Source organism: Vulpes vulpes, chromosome 1, assembly GCF_048418805.1.
Source record: "Vulpes vulpes isolate BD-2025 chromosome 1, VulVul3, whole genome shotgun sequence".
NCBI lineage: Eukaryota > Metazoa > Chordata > Mammalia > Carnivora > Canidae > Vulpes > Vulpes vulpes.
This window is the reverse complement of record NC_132780.1, coordinates 148,209,876-148,230,778: the sequence shown is the minus strand read 5'-3', so window position 1 is coordinate 148,230,778 and position 20,903 is coordinate 148,209,876. Positions and strand designations below refer to the sequence as shown.

At 35.2% G+C, this 20,903-nt stretch overlaps 1 protein-coding gene across 4 annotated transcripts in view; it reads left to right on the top strand.

Annotated features, from left to right (window-relative positions):
- The window catches only part of PKHD1 (PKHD1 ciliary IPT domain containing fibrocystin/polyductin), a 477,678-nt gene that overhangs the window by 324,891 nt on the left and 131,884 nt on the right, over positions 1–20,903 (top strand). For all 4 annotated transcript variants that reach the window (XM_072733695.1, XM_072733698.1, XM_072733700.1 and 1 more), the window contains 3 exons: positions 1,468–1,555; positions 17,901–18,055; positions 19,458–19,613. In XM_072733695.1, the coding sequence (XP_072589796.1) occupies positions 1,468–1,555; positions 17,901–18,055; positions 19,458–19,613 (399 nt within the window). The remainder of the gene's footprint in view (positions 1–1,467; positions 1,556–17,900; positions 18,056–19,457; positions 19,614–20,903) is intronic.

Below are 20,903 nucleotides of genomic sequence, written 5' to 3'. Positions count from 1 at the left end.
CATCATAAGTAAATGACAGATCTTAATTTAAATATTATAATTTTGAAACAACTAAGAAATGGTTTTATTTTACAGTAAATCTTTGATGATTGGAAATGATCAAGAAATCTACTTGTCTGGCCAATCTAATTTTCTGCACAACTCAAATTTAAGGAAATTACATCTTCGCTAAAATCTTTTGTTGAAAATTTCTCTAAATTCCTTCACATTCCTCCCTTTCCTAGTTTACTTACCCATAGTAAAGAAGCTAGAATTTTTTTAAGATGGTGATGATGATACCACATGAAAAAAATATATATAGTCATATTTGTATGACTATTATTATGAAAGATTATTCCAAGACATGTCCTGAAAGTGAGAATACTTCTTACATTTCCAATAATCCTAATTTTAGTGTTATGACTTTTTTTTCTGAATTAGAGTATGGAAAAAATATAAATAATGACATAAACAGTGGTTAGGTTCTAATTGATTGAGATTTTTGTTGTTGTTGTTCACATTGGATTAAAACCCAAGGCATAGTATTTGTACTTTATAGGTAGTGTTTGGTTCTTTTATTCATATGTTTTCTGCTAAAAATTGTGAAATCTTTAGATTTCAAGATTAGTGATTTACAAAATATGCTATGTACCAATCCAGGAGTATGTGGACAATCTGGGTTAAGGAAGAAAATATTTTGAACTTCTAATTCAAACATGTGAATATATTCATATATCTGTATTTTTTTCTAAAAATAAATAAATACACATGCGTTAGGGGTGCATGATCATAATTTTGTTATGGCTTGGGTTCATGCTCAAAACATTTGAGACCACTGGAATATGAGGAATTGTGCTACATGTGATTTTAAATGGCAATAAAACATGTAAGAGGAAAGACCTGAAGGAATAAAACTGGACTGCATCAAGCATGTCCCTGGTACGCCTTTAATTTATGAGTCTGAAATAAATTATATTTTGAAACAAAGGAGCTAGAGATCTATCCTTTGATATCTATAATACAAAAATATATGAAGTCCAACCACTGAAAACAAAGCTAATAGCACCAAATCTGTTTCCTCAGGGGATAAAATTACCCTTGCCTTTTGGAAAATGAAGCCTATAACATAAAATATCAAAACCAGTTAACTTTGAACAGAATTGCAAATGATTTAGAGTCACTTAATGGTAGAACTTAACTAGTTAGCCGTTTAGAGTGGTCCATTTCCCAACTTTCAGATTACTAGATGTGGTGTAGCATTTGTTTCTCTATAGCTTTTGAGAGAATGAAAGTGAGTTCCATAGCCATGTGAGATATATACGATTTTCTGAATATAGAGAACTTAAATATTCTTTGATACGGTGGACATCTTCATATATAGTTTTCATATCACATATCTTGCACAATAAGCTCTCTAGACGGTTTTCCTTGGGTGGCCTTAATTCCTCTGAAAGTTTCTTATTCAACTGTTGGTCCTTTTCATTTCAGGGGTATATGGGAAAGTCCAGCTTCATGGTGCTTGTCCTAAAAAATCTTGGACCCGTCTTGCAGCTGACATCGCCTCGGGCAATGAGAGGTAAGAAATGAGAGTAAATTAGGGAGGTATTTGCTTGTTTGTTTTACTGATGTCTCAGGTTCTATTATAACAAAAAAATTAATTAAATATTAGATTAAGACTCAAAACTCAAGGATGAACAAATGGTAAAATAAAGGACTGGACGGGATTTAAAAAAACCTCTGTAACAGATAATATAAGAACAAAACTGAAACCAAAAACAGAGGAGTCTATAGTTTATTTAAGGAGTAAAGTTTACGTAATACATTTTTACTCCTATCAATAAATCTTTAAAAATATGAATTCTATGAGATAACAGATGAAATGTAAAGTGACATCCTAATAGTCTGAGTTGAGATGATGGCTGGCTAAGAGATAGAAATAAAATAAAAATGAGATAAAGTATGAGAATCTTATAGAATTTAAAATGCAATAACAGAATTTTAAAATGCATTGGAGGTAGGAAAGAATGAAATTGCCCCTGCCTCAAAGTGAATAAGCACCATTAAGAGTGAACTGATGGGATCTACCTGCATGTGGAAGAGAAGAAGATCAGGAGATAAAAATCATAGAAGAGATGGTATTAGAAATAGAGAACAGAAAATGCAAAATACATATAGGTAATTGCTCTTTTTAAATAAGTGCCCACAGTAATTACAACAGAAAGTATAATGAAATTCTACCTAAAATACACATAGCAAACCTGAGAGTACTTACATATAATTTGAAGAGATGAACATCAAAAATAATGATTGCTACATAGCCTCACAGTACAAGAAAATGTGGTGAGCAAAATAAAAGAAAAACAGAAAGGAACATAAAGCTCGTTAACCTTAGAATTCTCTACACCATTAAATATAGGAAAATAGTGGTGTGAAATATATACACATTTAGGGAAAAAATATATACATGTTTACAGATTTCTAATCAAAGAATTGGACACCCTGCTAAGATTACTGTTTGCATGTGAAAACAATACAAAACAAAACAAATGTATATCTTTTGCTTTGTAAGAACTGAAAAAAAAAGGTAAAAAAAAAGTATTTTAATAAAAAGATTAAACTGACTTAAAATGCATGAATAAAAATAAAATTCAGGAATCTGTAAAGGTACATAAAGTGTCTATTTTAAAGGTAAGCATTGGAATAAGTTAAATATAATACCATAAATATGGCTGTTAAAATAAGACAAAGTCTAGTTATTCTCATAAAAGAAACTACATAAAATTTGAAAGGTTAATGTATTAGTCAGGATTCTGTTGTGTGTTGTATATATGTAAAATATATAATATATATGGTAGTATATATAAAGAGATGTATTTTAAGAAATTGGCTTACATTCTTATGAGGACTGGTAGGTTGAAAATTTGTAGGGCAGGTTGGTAGGCTGCAAAGTCTTGAACCTTGTCTGGAGGCAGAATTTCTTCTTTTTCAGGGAAACTTTAATTTTGCTTTTAAGGCCTTCCAGCTGAATGTGAGGCCACCCACATCATTGAGGGTTACTTAAGGTCAATTCATTGTAGATGTTAACCACATTTACAGAACACCTTCGAACAAGCACCTACATTAGTGTACAGATTAGATAGAATTACTGGGTACTACAGCAGAGCCGACTTGACACATAAACTAACCATCACAGGTCGTAATTCTCAGATAAAATGCTGGGTTTACAACCTGGGACTATGGCCATAGGAATTTGACAATGGGACGTGAGTGCCATATGAAGTAAATATGAGTCAATTTGTTTTAGCAGAATTTAAAACAGGATATATACCTTCCAAATCACCAGAGAGAAAAAATAATGAAACTACACACACACAAAAAAGTAAAAGACAAGAAAATTAAATAGTAAGAGAATTAAAGCAAACAAACAAACAAAAAGCATAGAAAGACAACAGAAGTTTAGAAAGTAAGGCTAAATTTTCCAGTTATAAAAAGAAAATACGATTGTTAAAAATGACCCCACAGGGCAGCCTGGGTGCTGTGATCCTGGAGACCCGGGTCGAGTCCCATGTTGGCCTCCTTGCATGGAGCCTGCTTCTCCCTCTGCCTGTGTCTCTGCCTCTCTCTCTCTCTCTGTGTCTTTCATGAGTAAATAAATAAAATCTTAAAAAAAAAAAGCTGGGTAATAAATCAACATGTAATCACAACTTTTTTTAATAGAGAAAAATGAAACCAATATAGAAAAAAATTAATTAAATATCAGATAAAATGAGTCATTGAAATAAAAACAAAGGACTCAATTATAAGAAAAGAAAAATTAAGTGAAAAAAATAAAAACATTTTATATTAATAAAAACTTAATCTCCAGAGAGACCTTATTAGTCAGGAAAGTTTTATACCAGATAACATAATATAGAAATATATAAAGTAAATCTCAAAAAATAATGAATTGACAAAAACGAAAATAATACTGAAAGTTTCTTTCAATTTTTTCTTTTCTCTCTCTCTCTCTTTTTTTTTTTTTGAAAGAGAGAGAGAGAGAGAGAGAAAACCATGAGTGGGAGAAGGGGAAGAGGTAGAGGGAGAAGGAGAGAGTATCCTAAGGAAGCTCCACATTCAGTGCAGAGACATGGGGCTCTATCCCAGGACCCCAATATCATGATCTGAGCAAAAATCAAGAGTTGAATGCTCAACCAGTTGAGCCACCCAGGCATCCCCCCTTTCCATTTTAACCTTTAATTTAGATTAAAAATCATAAAGAAAACATGACAAAGTCTGAATAATATAATAAAGGAAATTTGATTTATAAATACAAAGAATATAAATATAATTTATCCCAGAATATATATATAGTTAAAGCCTTAACAAATTTTAGTAAACAGAAATGATGTAGAATATGATCACAATAAAAAATGTAATCTTGACCAACAATATTAATCTCTTGCAAGATTAAAGAGCAGAAAAGAAAAAATAAACCTTTTCCTAAATAATTTTTGTATCAAAGAGGAGATGAAAACTCCCTCAGTAGAATGCTAGCAAAATAGCAATAATGACAGTATTGGATGAGACATAGCCAATATGTCATCACATTAAATGCTTTTATTGCTTAAAAATAAAATACAAAAATAAACAAAGATGTCAATGTGAGAAACAAGAAACAAAATAACCAATGAGTCTAATGAAATTAATTTGTGTAACATATAAGGCAGAGATTAGTGAATTAGGAAGTAGGAAAGTAGTAGAATTGAAATTTTTTTTAGAGATAGTGGTTTAATCTTTAATAACTTTAATTATACAAAGAAAATGCTATATAAATTCAGAAATGAAAATTCAAATATAACAGACCAAAGAGACTAGAATTATAATATAAAAATGTATATATCTACAGAGTGTAATTGTGAAATTTAAAAAACTAAATTATATGTGGGAATATAGATTATTATAATTGGCTAAAGGAGCATATAACTGAGAGAACCAACAATAGCAAAAGACATGCCATTATCAAAAATTTGTTCCCAAGAATAAATTTGGCTCAAATAAATTGATAGTATATTCTTTCAATCATTCAAATATCAGACACTTTTTATGTTGTATAATCTGTTCCATAGCATAAGAAAATATGTGAAGTTTTTCAATTCATTTTAGGAAGCAAGCATAAAATATTTTTAAAATTATTTATTATTTTTATTTATTTATTTTCATAAAATAATTTTTAAAGCAGTTACTAGAGATAATTCAAATAAAGAATACTAGGGTAACACCTAAGGATAAATTAAATGCAAAAATTCTAAATAAAACAGCAACAAATGAAATCCAGTATGTTATTAGGAAAAAAATCATGGTTGGGCATGATTTATTCAACTAAAGAAGGATGGTTTAAAATTAAATAATTTCTTAATAGGGGATCCCTGGGTGGCGCAGTGGTTTGGCGCCTGCCTTTGGCCCAGGGCGCGATCTTGGAGACCCGGGATCGAATCCCACATCGGGCTCCCGGTGCATGGAGCCTGCTTCTCCCTCTGCCCCTCTCTCTCTCTCTCTGTGACTATCATAAATAAATAAATTAAAAAAAATAATAATTTCTTAATATAATTTATCTAAGCAATACATATAAAGACTTAGAACATGATTAATTTGGTATAAAACAGAAACACATTTAATAAAATTCAGCTTGCATTCTTAGAATAAACAATAAATTAAGACTACTAAAATATTCCTTTATTTAATTTTTTAAAGGATATTCCTTTAAATCAATGTTTCTTTTTTTTTTTTAAATCTCATTTTTATTTATTTATCATGAGAGACACAGAGTGAGAGGCAGAGACACAGGCAGAGGGAGAAGCAGGCTCCACGCAGGGAGCTCGATTTGGGACTCAATCCCGGGACCCCAGAATCAAGCCTGGGCTGAAGGCAGGTGCTAAACTGCTGAGCCACCCGGGATCCCTAAATCAATGTTTCTTAATAGAGCGGTTTAGCCATTAGTTGAGGATCGCTGCTTTAAATAAAAATACAAAATAAATAATTAAAAATCCCTCTCAAACAAGCAACTTTCTATTTTATGGAAAACCTGACGTTAAAAATTATTGTGTATTACAACAGTCATTAAATATTATTATTAAAGTTTAAGCCAATGCATTGAGTCAAGAAAAAAAATGCATCAGTTACTACTATTAAAAGGAATCCAAATTGTCAGATTTTTGTAAATTATATATATTTTTTCCTTGAACCCTAGAGAATCATCTGAAAAACTACCATTGCATTCAGTAAGTGCACAAATTAATAGTTTTTAAATATTTCAATGTAAAATCCTATTTAAATATCAATTTAAAATATCTAAAAATAAACTTAAGGAAAATTACAGGAACAACAGAAACAAGACTACAAAACACTAGTAGAAGGCATAAAAGGAGACTAGAATAAATGGTGATGCATATCATCAATGCAAAGGCTCAAAATTTTAAATATATGAAATATTTTTAAAAGATTTTATTTGTTCATTTGAGAGAGAGCAAGAAAGCACAAGCAGGGAAGCAAACTCCCCACTGAGCAGGGAGCCCGACTTGGGGTTTAATCCAAGGACCCTGAGATCACAACCTGAGCCAAAGACAGATACTTAACTGACTGAGCTGCCCAAGAGGCCTAAAGATATTAAATCTAATGAAGCTTTAACAACGAGTCAAATATATGCATTTGAAATCTGGTTCACTATTTCTAAGTCTTTTGGAACAATAAACACTTGAAGATAGCCAACATTACCAGTAACTTCTTGAAAAATATATACCTGTGTATATCTTGGGGCACATGGGTGGTGCAGCTGGTACCTGACTTTTGTTTTCGGCTCAGATCATGGTCCTAAGGTCCTGGAATTATGCGCTGCTTTGGTTTCATGCTCAGTGTGGACTCTCCCAAATAAACAAATAAATTATATATATATATATATATATATTATATATATATATATATCCCAAATAAACAAATCCCAAATAATATATATATATCTCCCAAATAACAAATAAATTATATATATATATATATGTATGTGTATATATATATATATAAATATATATATATATATATATATATATATATATATATATATATATAATCACAGCTTTAATCTGAATAATTATCTTATTGCTATTGGCACCAAAACAGAAAAGAATGCCTAGCAATAGACTCAGGTATGTATTATTACTTAGAATTTGAATAACTTAGCATTTCAATTTAGTTGCAGACTTGTGCTGGAGTAATTGGTAAACACTTTGGAAAACTATAAAATTAGATTCTCAAATTATGCTTCACTCTAAAAAAGTTATAGCTAGATTTAAAAAAAAGTAAAAAAAAAAACCAAAACCATAAAATTATTTGAAGAACACTTAAGTAAATATTATATAATATTAAATTAGGAAAGACCTCTCATTATAAGAAATGCAACTATAGCAGCAAGAAGTCATAGATTTGACAACATAAAAAAGTCAATATTTAAAAAAATCAGTATTTTTGCATGCCAATTACATAATGCAAAGGCAGATAATAAACTGGAAATATTTGCAATTTATAATAGTACAGATGGAGGGCTAATATTTTTATATGTAAAGAATGCTTAGGAATAAAAAAAAGATGAACATGCTAGAAGAATAATCATTAAAGAGTTTGAATACATGAGCCACTATAGAAGACATACATATGATTAATAAACATATGAAAAAATGTTCTTCTCTACTAGAATTGAAACAAATGTTAATTAAAACAAAATTGAGCACTATTTAAAAATATTTAATTATCAAAGGGGAAGATGATTGAATTCCATGTTGACAAAGGGGAAGAGATATGAGCATTCAAGATAATATTACGTATTAGCCTAGTTTTGTAAATAAAGTAAAATAACATTTATGTATGCATATATGTGGATAGAGGATGTCTGGAAGGACATACACCACAGCAAGGATCCCTGTAGGAGAGATGATAGCTGGCTACTGCTTTGGTGTGATTTTTCTCTCTGTACAGAATTTCTTCATAGAGTAGTTATTGCCTTTGCACATTGTTATTGTTTTTTAATACAATTTTTGTATACTCTTACCCTACATCAAACACTGAGTTATGGGGCCTGGAAATACAATAATAAGTAAAAATTGATATGGTCTCTGTACCTAGACATTAATGAAATAAATATAAAGTAAATGTAAAATTACTTATGTGACAAATGCAATGAAGGAGGGCTTTATAGGAATCTGAAAACTTGAATATGAGATCTTGAGGCAGTAATGGAGGTTAGAGAAGGCTTCCCTGCAGAGTGATTTCAGAGGTGAGAACTAAAAAATGAGTGGGCTTTAATTAGGCAAAGTGGGATGGGGTATGTATGGAAAGAGCACTCCAGCAAGAGCAAACAGCATTCAATCATTCAACAAATATCTGATGGGTACTTACTGTGTGCTAGTGTGGCTGTAAGCACTGGAGATGTAGAAGTCGATTTGAAGAGATCACTGTCCTCTGAGACTTTATATCTTCATGGAGAAAGGGACAATAAAGAAGCTAATACAGAAATATAAACAACATACTTGCATATTATAAAATGTGCTAGTAAGGCAATAAACAGGATGGTATGATTGAAAACAGTTGGGTAGTGTACAGGGTACCCTTTTAGACTGAAGGGAAGACCTCTTTGGGGAAGAAAAATTTGAGCTGAGCTCTCAATGGTAGGAGGCATCCTGCTGTCTAATGAGAATGGACTAGAGAGCTCACTGAAGGAGGGACATCTAGCATTGTCTCTAAAGTGGCCTTTGGGGAGTGGGAGACAGAGAACAGGTTACTATAGTTGGACCAGAATAAGCAAAGGGGAGAATGGTTATTATATAGTAGATGCCACATCACATGGTACCTAGTTTAGGTGTGAGAGTTCAGAGGGAAAATCACTGAGGGGTTTACAGAGGGCAATTGATAGACTCTGACTTGTGTTTTGAAAACCACTCTGGCTGCTATATAGATGATGAGCAGTGGAGAAAAAAGCAGAAGCTGGGCTATGAGTTAAAAGGCCAGTTGAGACCAAGTATCATGGTGGGTAGAATTATAGAGGAGGCAATGGTGATGGAGAGAAGAGATGGCACTGTCTGGACATGCCAATGGACTGAATGTTGATATGAGGGAAGTGCTTCAGATTTTTTTATTGAGCAATCTGGTGGGAGGTAGAAACATGCACTGAGATGGGAAGACTGGAAGAGGAACAGATTTGTCAGGGTGGAAGATGGGACATGCTAAGTTGGAGACACCAAGTGGAGATGTCAAGAAGGCAATTAGATTTGTATTTTAGGGCTAAGGTAAAAAATGATGGGGAGTCATCCAGGAAGTAGATGATGCCACTGATCAAGAAGATAGGAAGAGGAGAAAATTAGAGTCTGTAAATGAAACTGGGCCAGTCTAATTCTTCAGAAGTTGATAGAGTCAGCAAAGATGATGGAGAAGCAGAGGCCCAACAGGTGATTCTGTGGTGGGAGGAAGAATGGGCAACATGAGTGACTTGGAGGAAGGCCAAGTTGGTTGACCTGGAGAGCAGGGATCGAGCACAGTAGGGTTCCCAGGAGTAGTTAGGGGTCAAGGCATATTCACTGGCAATATCAAGAATTTAATTTTTTACCCTCCAGGAGCATTGTGTAATTGTTTTAAGTTCCTAAGAGGATAGTATAGATGGGAGGTAAAGCTTGTAATTACATTCCTATATCTAAAAAAAAAAAAAAAAAAAAAAAAAAAAAATCATTCTAGGTACAATGCAGACAACAGGAGTCAAAAATGTATGTAGGGACACCACTTAGCAGGTCCAAGCAAAAGATAATATAACCTGTAGTCAAGAGCTGATGTGTCGATGGAGAGAAGTGGGCAGATTTAGATACAGGAGATAAAAATCTATAAGATATACTGGATATGATGGACTCTCTTGGTTTCTGGATTGCAGAGATGTATGTGGTGCCATTCACTAAAAGAGGACTAAATTGGAAGAAAAAGATTATGAGTTCAGATTTGGTCATGTTGACTTTGAAGTGCCTGATACCCAAAAAGATTTGTGAAGTAGGCGTTTCAAGGAGGGATAAATACGAAACTAATGATGAGGTTAGCAAGTTGGAATCTGGCAAGAGCTGTATGAATGGATTTTTCTTTAAAGGATGTGTTAAGAACCTCATTCAGTCAGAGCTATAAGCTCCTTCAAAGGAAATTCAATTTTATGAATGAAAACTATCTATAGTAATTCGCTACCATTTATTGAGTTCTTATCATGTTCATTTACTCATGTGAGGCATTACCAAGCATTTTACATATATTGATCTCATTGAAATGTTTCAGTGCTATGTTAGGTATTATTATCTGCATTTACACATACAACAACTATATAGAAAAGTTGAGTAAAATTTCTAAGTTTATAAAGCTAGGAGTTCCTGGGGTTGACCATTTTTTTTATCATGATTTGTCTGATTTTATTGTTTGTGTTCTGGTGTTCTATATAATACAAATATTAAAAGCAAAATTTTTTGTATGAGTGTCCTGATAAGGAGTTTTTAATGAATTTATATGAATGGTATGTAATTACCGTAGTGCATCCACTTAATGGAGAGCCTTCCTTTTTTTAACCTTCTAAAAAATGTGAAATAATTGAAGCCTCATGAGAAGTTGCAAAAATAGTACAAGATTCTCATGTATCCTTCACCCAGCATTCCCTGATGATATATTTCATAACCTGAACATGATGAAATCTAGCAAATTGATATTAGTATAGTATTAACTGAAGTACAGACCTTATTCAAGCCATTTCTTTAAACATTGATCTATGGTTTTCCTTATGTTAAAAGTCAATTTAATAAGTCTTTCTAATGCATTGTTATAGGAGCAGATTTTACTCAGTCTTCCTTATGGATTTTTTACCAACAGAATTACATGTCTGAATTTACTTGTATATAATTGATTCATTTTATGAAGAACACCGAAGTGAAATCTTCAGAGGAAAAATTTCATGTTGTTTATAACTTAAACTACCACTGATAAAAGTAAGCTTAGCAAGATATTTGAAACAATATTATTTTCGTTTGTTACACGTTATAATTTAAATTTATTGCTAAGTTACTCTTTACTGTCACTTGCTCCAGTTGACTTTGAGGAAGACTGATGAACAACATGTTGGATTTTTTGGACTTTAGCTAAGTCAAGAGAAGCTATACTGAGATTTGTACTTAGATTTAAAGACATTGGTTTTTACTCATTATAAGCATTAAGTAGATGTTTTACTGTGAGTCATTTAAGGGTGACCACATGTTCTTTGTAATTAAATGGTTACTCAATCAATCCTATGCAAAGCTTTTAGTTTTTATCCTGGTCATTACAAGATTTTAAACGGCAGGGACAGGGTTCAATTCATGTTTTAATATGGTTCCGGCTGTGTGCAGAGTTGACTGTTGGTGAGGACAAGGGTGGGAGCAGAGAGACTGTTAGGCCAGTGTTCTAACATTATAGCCATTTAAGTGACACATGCTGGTGGCTTAGATTACGGTAGTAGTGAAGATGGAGATGACAGAGTGGTGAAATACCTGTGACAGACAGGGGAAACGTGGAATGCTGATAGATTGGGTAAAAGAAAAAATGAAAAATCAGAGATTACCATAGAATCTTTGACCTGAGCAACTGGGTGAGGAATGCTCTGATTTACTGAGAAGAGTTGAGGCACCTGGGTGGCTCAGTGGTTGAACGTCTGCCTTTGGCTCAAGTCATGATCCCAGAGTCCTGGGATCAAATCCTGCATCAGGCTCCCCACAGGGACCCTGCTTCTCCCTCTGCCTATGTCTCTGCCTCTCCATGTCTTTTATGAATAAATAAATAAAATACTTTTAAAAATAAGAAAAGAAGAGAAAACTGGGGGAAGAGTAGGTTTATGGGGAACCTTCCTCAAAAGATCTCATATTTTTCTTATTCCTTTTCTCATTTAGTTTTTTTAAATAATAAATTTATTTTTTATTGGTGTTCAACTTGCCAACATACAGAATAACACCCAGTGCTCATCCCGTCAAGTGCCCCCCTCAGTGCCCGCCACCCAGTCACCCCCACCCCCCGCCCTCCTCCCCTTCTACCACCCCTAGTTCGTTTCCCAGAGTTAGGAGTCTTCCATGTTCTGTCTCCCTTTCTGATATTTCCTACCCATTTCTTCTCCCTTCCCCTCTATTCCCTTTCACTATTATTTATATTCCCCAAATGAATGAGAACATATCATGTTTGTCCTTCTCCGATTGACTTATTTCACTCAGCATAATACTCCCCAGTTCCATCCACGTTGAAGCAAATGGTGGGTATTTGTCACTTCTAATGGCTGAGTAATATTCCATTGTATACATAAACCACATCTTCTCTATCCATTCATCTTTCGATGGACACCGAGGCTCCTTCCACAGTTTGGCTATTGTGGACATTGCTGCTATAAACATTGGGGTGCAGGTGTCCCGGCGTTTCATTGCATCTGTATCTTTGGGGTAAATCCCCAGCAGTGCAATTGCTGGGTCATAGGGCAGATCTCATTTAGTTTTTAAAGAAAGATAGTGTTATAGAGCCTTATCCAGTCTCTTGGTCCTATTATTTTTCTGGGTTTCTTCTGTGACATACTTTTTTTTTTTTTTAAATTAATTTTTATTGGTGTTCAATTTACCAACATACAGAAAAACACCCAGTGCTCATCCCGTCAAGTGTCCACCTCAGTGCCCGTCACCCATTCCCCTCCAACACCCGCCCTCCTCCCCCCTTCCACCACCCCTAGTTCGTTTCCCAGAGTTAGGAGTCTTTATGTGACATACTTTTCTTCTGTGATGTACTCACTCTGTTATTTATAAGAAAATAAATCTGAACTAAACAACACATTGTCACCTCAACTTTGCCCCAGGACCGTGGCCTTCCACTTTGACCTCATCACTGACTTCATCTAATTTGCTATCTCCTGTATCAAATCAGTGATTATATTGTTGGAATGTACTTTGTTTGGATACTTCTTGTTCTTCTTTCGAGTACATTCCCACTTCAAACATGACTGTTCATATAGTTATTTTTACTAGACTTCCTAAATGCTTGATAAATAAAATAAGGGTGTACACAGTGCTCTGGAATCTCTTCTTGCTTTACACTCTCCGTTTGTCCTGAGAATCCACCACATCTTCTACAGGCTTTTAATCTCCCCTCTAGGATACACTGACTTTCTTACCATCTGGATTATAAAATGTGGTTTTCTGATTAATGATTTTAATAAAAGTATGCTTCCTGGTTGACTGATACTAAACTACTCAAGGTGTCTGTGTCTTGTTCCTCCAAGTGGCTTCTACAGGAGCAGGAAAATACTGTTTTTTATTGATTGTGTATATTACTTAGCATCTAGTACACAGCAAAACACAAAGAAAACTTCTAGTAAATGCCTGCTACCTTGCATAGATATGTCTTTTCTGGAAATCAGAACTTATTGAGCCTCTTGATTCAAAGGTAGATCATCTAAGAAATGAGAATCTTACATTTATTTTTAAAAGTCACTGTAATTTATCTTGCTTACTACTCAAACTTTATTGCTACACTATGACAATTTAGTTCAAGTAATATTAGAATAAAGAGTTGGTGACCTTATTCATTTATTGGCAGGAGTTCAGGATCATGTGTGTAGAAGATCATGTATGTAGAAGATGGTTCTCTGGTCCAGTGAGCTAGTGGGGTCCTGGTCTCAGATTGGCTCTTGCCTCCATGCTGGGAATAGGCACAAGAGGTAGGAACATAAGGTGGAAATAGTGTGGTACCATGAACACAAGCTGGAACTTTGAGGGAAGACAGACTGAAATAATTCTTTTTTTTTTTTTTAAAGATTTTGTTTATTTATTCATGAGAGACATAGAGAGGGGCAGAGACACAGACAGAGGGAGAAGCAGGCTCCCTGCCGGGGGCCTGATATAGGACTCAATCCCAGGACCCTGGAATCACTACCTGAGCCAAAGGCAGATGCTCTACCACTGAACCACCCAGGTATCCCCAGACTATAATAATTCTAACTGCATGATTAGCTAAATGTGTAATTTTGAGTAAAATTTCTGACCCTCAAGTTCTTATTCTATGATACAGGAAGAAAATGCTAATAGAGTAGCTAGAAGGATTAAGCGAATTAATATATGTAAAGTGCTTAGCCCAGTTTCTGGCACAAAGTGAGCCTCAAGACATGCCAGTTATTGTGGTAATAGTAAAAATAAGTAAAAGCAGCCTTTCTCAATCCATTTGGGAGATTGTGGCAGACCTTCTCCCAACCTCTCCTTGTTTCTCTATTTTGACTTCATTTGCATCTATGGAAGAAAAGTTTTCTACATTCTGTAGGGTATAAGTGAACCCAGATCTGTCAGGCTTTTCCTAGCTTTACCACAAGAGAGTACATTTTTTCTCTCTCCTTAATTTCAATTCTGAAGTTCAGGCAACTATCACTGATGGCACTGTATTATATCATTGAAATCTGATGAGAGTAGAACAAGGGTTCCCACACACAAAAAATAAATGTGTGAGGTGTTGTGTGTGTCAACTTGATGAGAAAGTCTTTTCATAGTGTGTGCATCTATCAAACTGGCACATCGTGCACTTTAAATATCTTATATTTTGTCAATTAATATACCTCAATAAAGCTGATACAATGAAGTCCAAGGGAAGGATTTTCAAAAAAGCAGGTTGGATCCCTTGCACACCCTTTTGCAGAGGGTTTGTGAGGCTATATTCAGCAATGCTCACTAAGACACAGAATTAGGATGGTGGTTAAGGAGACCAGTTATCAGAAAAGATATGGTGAGGGGCACATGGTGGCTCAGTTGGTTTAAGTGTCTGCCTTTGGCTCAGGTCATAATCCCAGGGTCCTGGGATCCAGCCCCATGGCAGGCTCAGTGGGGAGTCTGCTTCTCCTTCTCCCTCTGTGTGTGCTATCTCCCCCACTCAAATAAATAAAATCTTAAAAAAAAGAAAAAAGATGTGGTGGATTTTGTGGGGAAAAAAGGAGAAAGGAGGCCAGGTAGACAAATAGTTGACATTTATGATAGCTTTTCTGACTATTATCATCAGTGTCGGCATCGCTACGGCTATTTTCTTTCTTCAATGCTTCTCATTGTCCCATGCAGACTGACAATCCACAGTATCTTTTGATGTCACTGAAGAAAATGAAAGAAGAAATTTTAACTGAAGTTTAAAAACAAACCTTCAGTGTTAGTAGAGTTCAGAAATCTATAGCTATCCCTATTCCTGGGAAGAAAATATCTTGGCATCCGGACACTCTGAGTCTGTGGTCAAATGCAGCCATCATTATGAAGACCTCCCCAACGTTTAGTTAACAAATCCATTTAAGTGGTAGGTGTTTATATATAGATGCCGTATGCCTGGTTGTAAAAACTTTTTAAATCAAATTGGAAAGCATACATTTTTTTTTGCTTTTTTGTAATTATGTTCTTTTGACCAAAAGTATTATATTTTCTCAAAACTAGATAAAATGTTAGTGCCAAAATAAAGAAAACTGTGCTGACATCTTGTTTATATATTTTTAAAGGTTTTCTTTCAGGAGACTTATTCAGAGTTTCCTCTCTCTTTTCATATGGTTTTCATTTAGGTCCAGTTATGTTGCAAACAGCTCTTTTAATTTTTTTGTTTATTTATTGTTTTAGGTGTGTTTTGCTCAGAACAAAAAGGTCTATCCTCTCCCCTGTAGCTGTAGGACTCTTATTAGTATTAATCAGACAGCTGGGCTTCAAGCAGCCCTGAAGGAAGGATTTCTCAAAATGGTTGAAGGGTGATTAAATAATGGAAGACTGTAAGAGGAAAGTGTAGATGTTGGAACTGAAGAAAAACTGATACTTGACCGCCAGAACCATCTAAGTTCTGGACAACGGGGATCACAATATTCTTTGAAGTTACCACTGTTGCTGTGTGGACACAGAAGTGGAAGGGACCATACTCCTTTGCCATATGTATACAGTCTTTGTGACATATGGGTTCCCAAGGCTCCAAGAGTAGGCGGGGGAGATGAATTTTCAAGAACCTGCAAGGTTTCAGAAGTCTTAATGGAAAAGGTCAGCTTCAGTTCATTTATATTTTTTAATATGAAACTTGGACTAATAATTTCATTAGTTCTTTTTTCTTTTTGTCAAGAACATTGCTATGTGCTATGCAGTTTATATATATAGCTCAGAGCATATTTTTTATTGAGAGAGAGCACAAGAGTAGGGGAGTAGCGGAGGGAGAGGGAGAGGGACAAGCAGACTCCATGCTGAGCACAGAACCCAAAACAAGACTGGATTCCAGCACTGTGAGATCACGACCTGAGCCAAGGTCAGACGCCTAACCGACGGAGCCACCCAGGCACCCCAGTATTGCTTTTTATTACATTTAGTGGTGGAAGGACTACAAGTCAGACAGGTGAAGCAAAGTGATTTAGTGGAAAGAGCCTGAACTTAGTCAGGAATCTTGCTTTGTCCTAATCCAACCTCTGACTCCATTCAATGACCTAATTTTGAGCTTTGCTATTTCATCTCTCGGGCTTTAGTTACTTTGCCTTTAAAAACTGGCAGTTGCTTTAATATTCTGTATCTAGGATGTCACTCCAAATCAGAAACACAGGTAAGACTAAATTCTTTCATTAAAATTACCACATTTGACAGTAGCCTTTTTTTTTTTTGTGACTCACTCCATCTGTCTATAAGGCTCAGTTGTACAGACTAGAATTAGTTATAATTTTTGATTCATAGCAGAGTCATACCATTAACCTACAAATGATCCCCTATTAATTTATTGGGGTTTTTTGGTGTTAATACTACATTGTATATCTCTCCCACCCCTTTGTAGTAAACTCTTTAGGGATATCTACTAGCCAAAATCTAAGTTGTCATTTTTAAAAATGCAAATGACATATATTTTATTTACCATTTTGCCTCTAGCACCTACTATAGTGTCTGGTGCATACCAGTTGTTCAATCAATAAATGTTTCATGATTGAATAGCCTTCACATGGACCTCTTGCCTGGGTGAATATTTATGGGTAGAGGAGAATCTCTTATCAAAGCTTGCTAAAATATGGACATTAACGAAAGAGGCAGGTTAAAATAAACTTATGCCACTGATGTTGGTAATGACTGTGAATGAAGAATAAAGCAGACATATTCACTAGGAAAAGCTAGGCAACAGTGAAAGACCGAAGAGAAGTTTTATTAAATGTGAGTTTAAAAAATGAAAATGAACAAAGCTATCATTGTTTCATATTGTAGTGAAAGCACAGTGTTTGGAAAATAGCACACTCAAGAAATGTATACTGTTAGTTCCTGCAGTAACATGGGGATGTCAGGGGGGAAGCCTTTAATATTGGCACTTTTCAGATGAAGATAGGAAACTCAGAAAAGTGACCTCTTAAGGTCACATAGCTAGTAAGTGGTACCTCTAGGATCTACATTATATCTGCCTGACCATGAAGGTATAAGCCTTAATACATAATGATAAATTGTCCATAAATGGCACAATAGTTCTTCAGAAAATTCAAGAAACGATTTCTTGTGAAACATCTTTATTATTCAAACTGTTTCCAAACCAAGGAGGAATATGTCTGTTAAGAAACCATGTGTAGTCAGCATATAATAAACCCTGGAACTTTTACTATTTCTTGTTTTTTTTTTGTCTTGACCTTCATGGCTACAGAATATCTTTGCTATCTTTGTAATATATACACATAAGCCAGATCATGGACTCCATGAGCATTAAACTTTTCACAAAAGCCATTTTTTTTCTGTCTTGACTTGTTATTTCTAAGTCAATCTCCCTGGTGGGAATTGGTAGTTGCAGTGGATTTTCTTTTCTCTTTGGAGTTAGTAGGTGATCCGTGTTGCACTGCCAGTATACTTGATCCCATTTTTATGCTGTTACAGAATTATAGTAGAGGACACAGTGGACTGGCGACCGCATGACAAAATTGTCCTTAGCTCTTCTTCTTATGAGCCTCATGAAGCAGAGATCCTCACTGTCAAAGAAGTCCAGGCTCACCATGTTAAGATCTATGAACGGCTCAAATACCGGCACATTGGTAAGGCTTTGTTTTACTGGGTAAGGGAAGTGAATGGACCAGGAAGAATGTGTTCAGCAACCTGCCTGCGGATCTTATGTCCAATGGCCATTCAGAGGGGATGGGTAATACCTTTCTGCTTTCTAGACTCATCCTAGAAGGCTTTACCTCTATTCCTTCATTTTTTTTTTTTTTTTTGCCTAACTTTTAAAGAATGTTAAGATGTGAAGGAATTTGTTGTTGTTGTTTTTTGCTTTTTACATATCATGGCAAGTTTAGAAGTAAGCAAAAAGGTTAAGCATCTGGTTCAAGGTAACTGGGCATTTTCATGGCTAAGCCAGAATAAACCTCAGGGAGACTGAATTTCTAGTTTATTTCTTGTCACACTGAATCACACAATCACTTAAAATTTGGCAGTTATTATAAATAGTGGCTTCTTTTTCCACACTCAGGAATATGTCCTTCCTAACACTTTATGTACTGACGACTACTACTATTAAAAAAAAAAAAAAAAGATAAAAAGCCAAATACCTTTTTTCTCAACAAAGGTATACTTTTATAGGCTATCCACAGTTAAAATATATTGACATAAATTATAAATACCCAGGAGTTTCCTGGCTCAGTCCAATAAATACATTTAATCCAAGAACTCTCATAAGTAATAAAACACAGAAATAGAGGAATTAGGGAATATCTTTTTGTCTTTGATATGGGAGAGGAAAATACATGTATGTAATAAGATTCTGTCTAAAACTATTTCTAAATCATACTTCCAAGGATAATTTCTTTTTAAAAAAAGTGGAAGAGAAAGGAGAAATCTTTGGCAGTCATTGCCAGTAAGATGTAAGGTGCAGTGTAAATGGAGGGCAGTGGGACACACCAGCAGGGTGCTCCTTTCCTGCCCCTGAGGAGGCTCCTTCAGACAGCACTACAGTTAAGACCTATCAGGAGGGGACAGCGCTGTTGCTCTTCGTCCCTTTACTCCTATACATTGCTGTTTTAGCTCTGTCACCACCTCAGTTGGTCTGGGATTCTTCATGCTCATGAAAGAGGTCCACGGACAATGCACAGCCAAACACTCAAGTCTTACACCTATGAATTTAAGGAAGGAGGTTGGGGACTCCACTAATTGGACAGGTGTGCCCTGCCTTCCTTGTCCCAGTACCCGCAGTTATTAAGGAGAAATGAATTCTCGCTTGAACACTCTCACTCTGATCCCAAAGAGAGATATGTGAACGAGCTTTTCATTTCTCAGCTGACATTTGTGGAGAATGCCTGAGGAAAAGCAACCTTAATGTTGGTAGGACTTCTGAGGGGAAAGGAGTGTTTTCATTTGTCAGGTTCTCTGGGTCCCCAGCTGGCAATTTCCGAAATAGGTTTTTTAAAGTTTTTTTTTTTTCTTGCCCAATTCCTATTGCCCCAGGAAGCGTCCATGTCACGGAGGATGGCCGATGCATTCGTTTGGCTGCAGAGGTTGGACTTCTGACCCGAAATATACAAATCCAGCCTGATATATCATGCAGGGCGAGACTACTTGTGGGGTCCTTCCGAAAATCCAGCAGTAAAGAAGAATATTCAGGTAAATGGAATCTTAAGTTACTAAGCCTTACCAATTGGAGCCTATTCTTCTGGGACAGTCAGGAATTCCAACTGTGAGAATTTTCATTTCTAAAACAAAATGTTCAAATTAGATGGCTCCTTTGTGCTCTGAGAAGCTATGAATTTTCAGTTCTAATCTGTGCTTAATTATCAGTGTGATGTTAAAATAATATACTAGCGATCAGCACATATGCACATTTTTACCTCAAAGAAAACATTTTCAGCAGATGTGAAATTTCCTCTGCTTTGAAATTATAGATGATTTAATGACCACTTGAATTTTATCTCTTTCCTGATTTTCTATTACTCTTTCCCAGTAGCATGCTATATCTGATGGCAGGCCTCAGCTCATGCTATAAATTAATAGCGTAAATTTAAATAAAAATGATTTCCATATTCTAGACTGCTTTAAGGATCAGTTCAATCTTTCTCATTTCTTTCAAGCTTTAACTCTCTTGGAATGCTGCAACCTTATTTGATTAGGACCTTATTCTTAAACTTGTGTTCCTTAGATATTATTCCATAATTGTTTCCTGGTCAAATAAATTTCAGGAAAGGATATCACTGTAGCTCCATCTTAGAAAGTTACTGAATACATGAATATAATAAAGGCTCAGAGAAGGCCTAGAATAAAGGATCTAACTACTTCCCAAATATATTGAGCATGAAACACTTTTGACACATCTGTTCTACCAGTATGGTAAAGGGCGGTGTTTGCACCTTAAGTCAAAAGTGCAGAATTTCTGGCCTGTAGAACAAGCTCTCTCTCTCTCCATAGGCTCTGTGTCCATGAGTCCTCAACAGCAGTGACATTGCTTCCCCCCTCCCCCCAAAAGACATTTGACAGTATCTGGAGACATTTTATTTGTTACAACTTGGGGGAGCTTCTGGCATCTAGTAGGTAGATGCTAAACTGCCTATAATGCACTCTGTAGTCCTATAAGGTGAGGACAGTCTCCCACAGGAAAGAATTCTCTGGGGCACCTTGGTGGCTCAGTGGTTGAGCATCTGCCTTCGGCTCAGGTTGTAATCTGGGGTCCTGGGATCGAGTTCCACATCGGGCTCCCTGTAGGAAGCCTGCTTCTCCCTCTGTCTCTGCCTTTCTCTCTCTCTTTGTCTCTCATGAATAAATAAATAAAATCTTTAAAAAGGAAAGAAAGAAGAAAGAAGGAAGGAAAGAGAAAAAAGAAAGAAAGAAAGAAAGAAAGAAAGAAAGAAAGAAAGAAAGAAAGAAAGAATTAGAGTTCTTTCCAGTTTTTGAATGGATGCT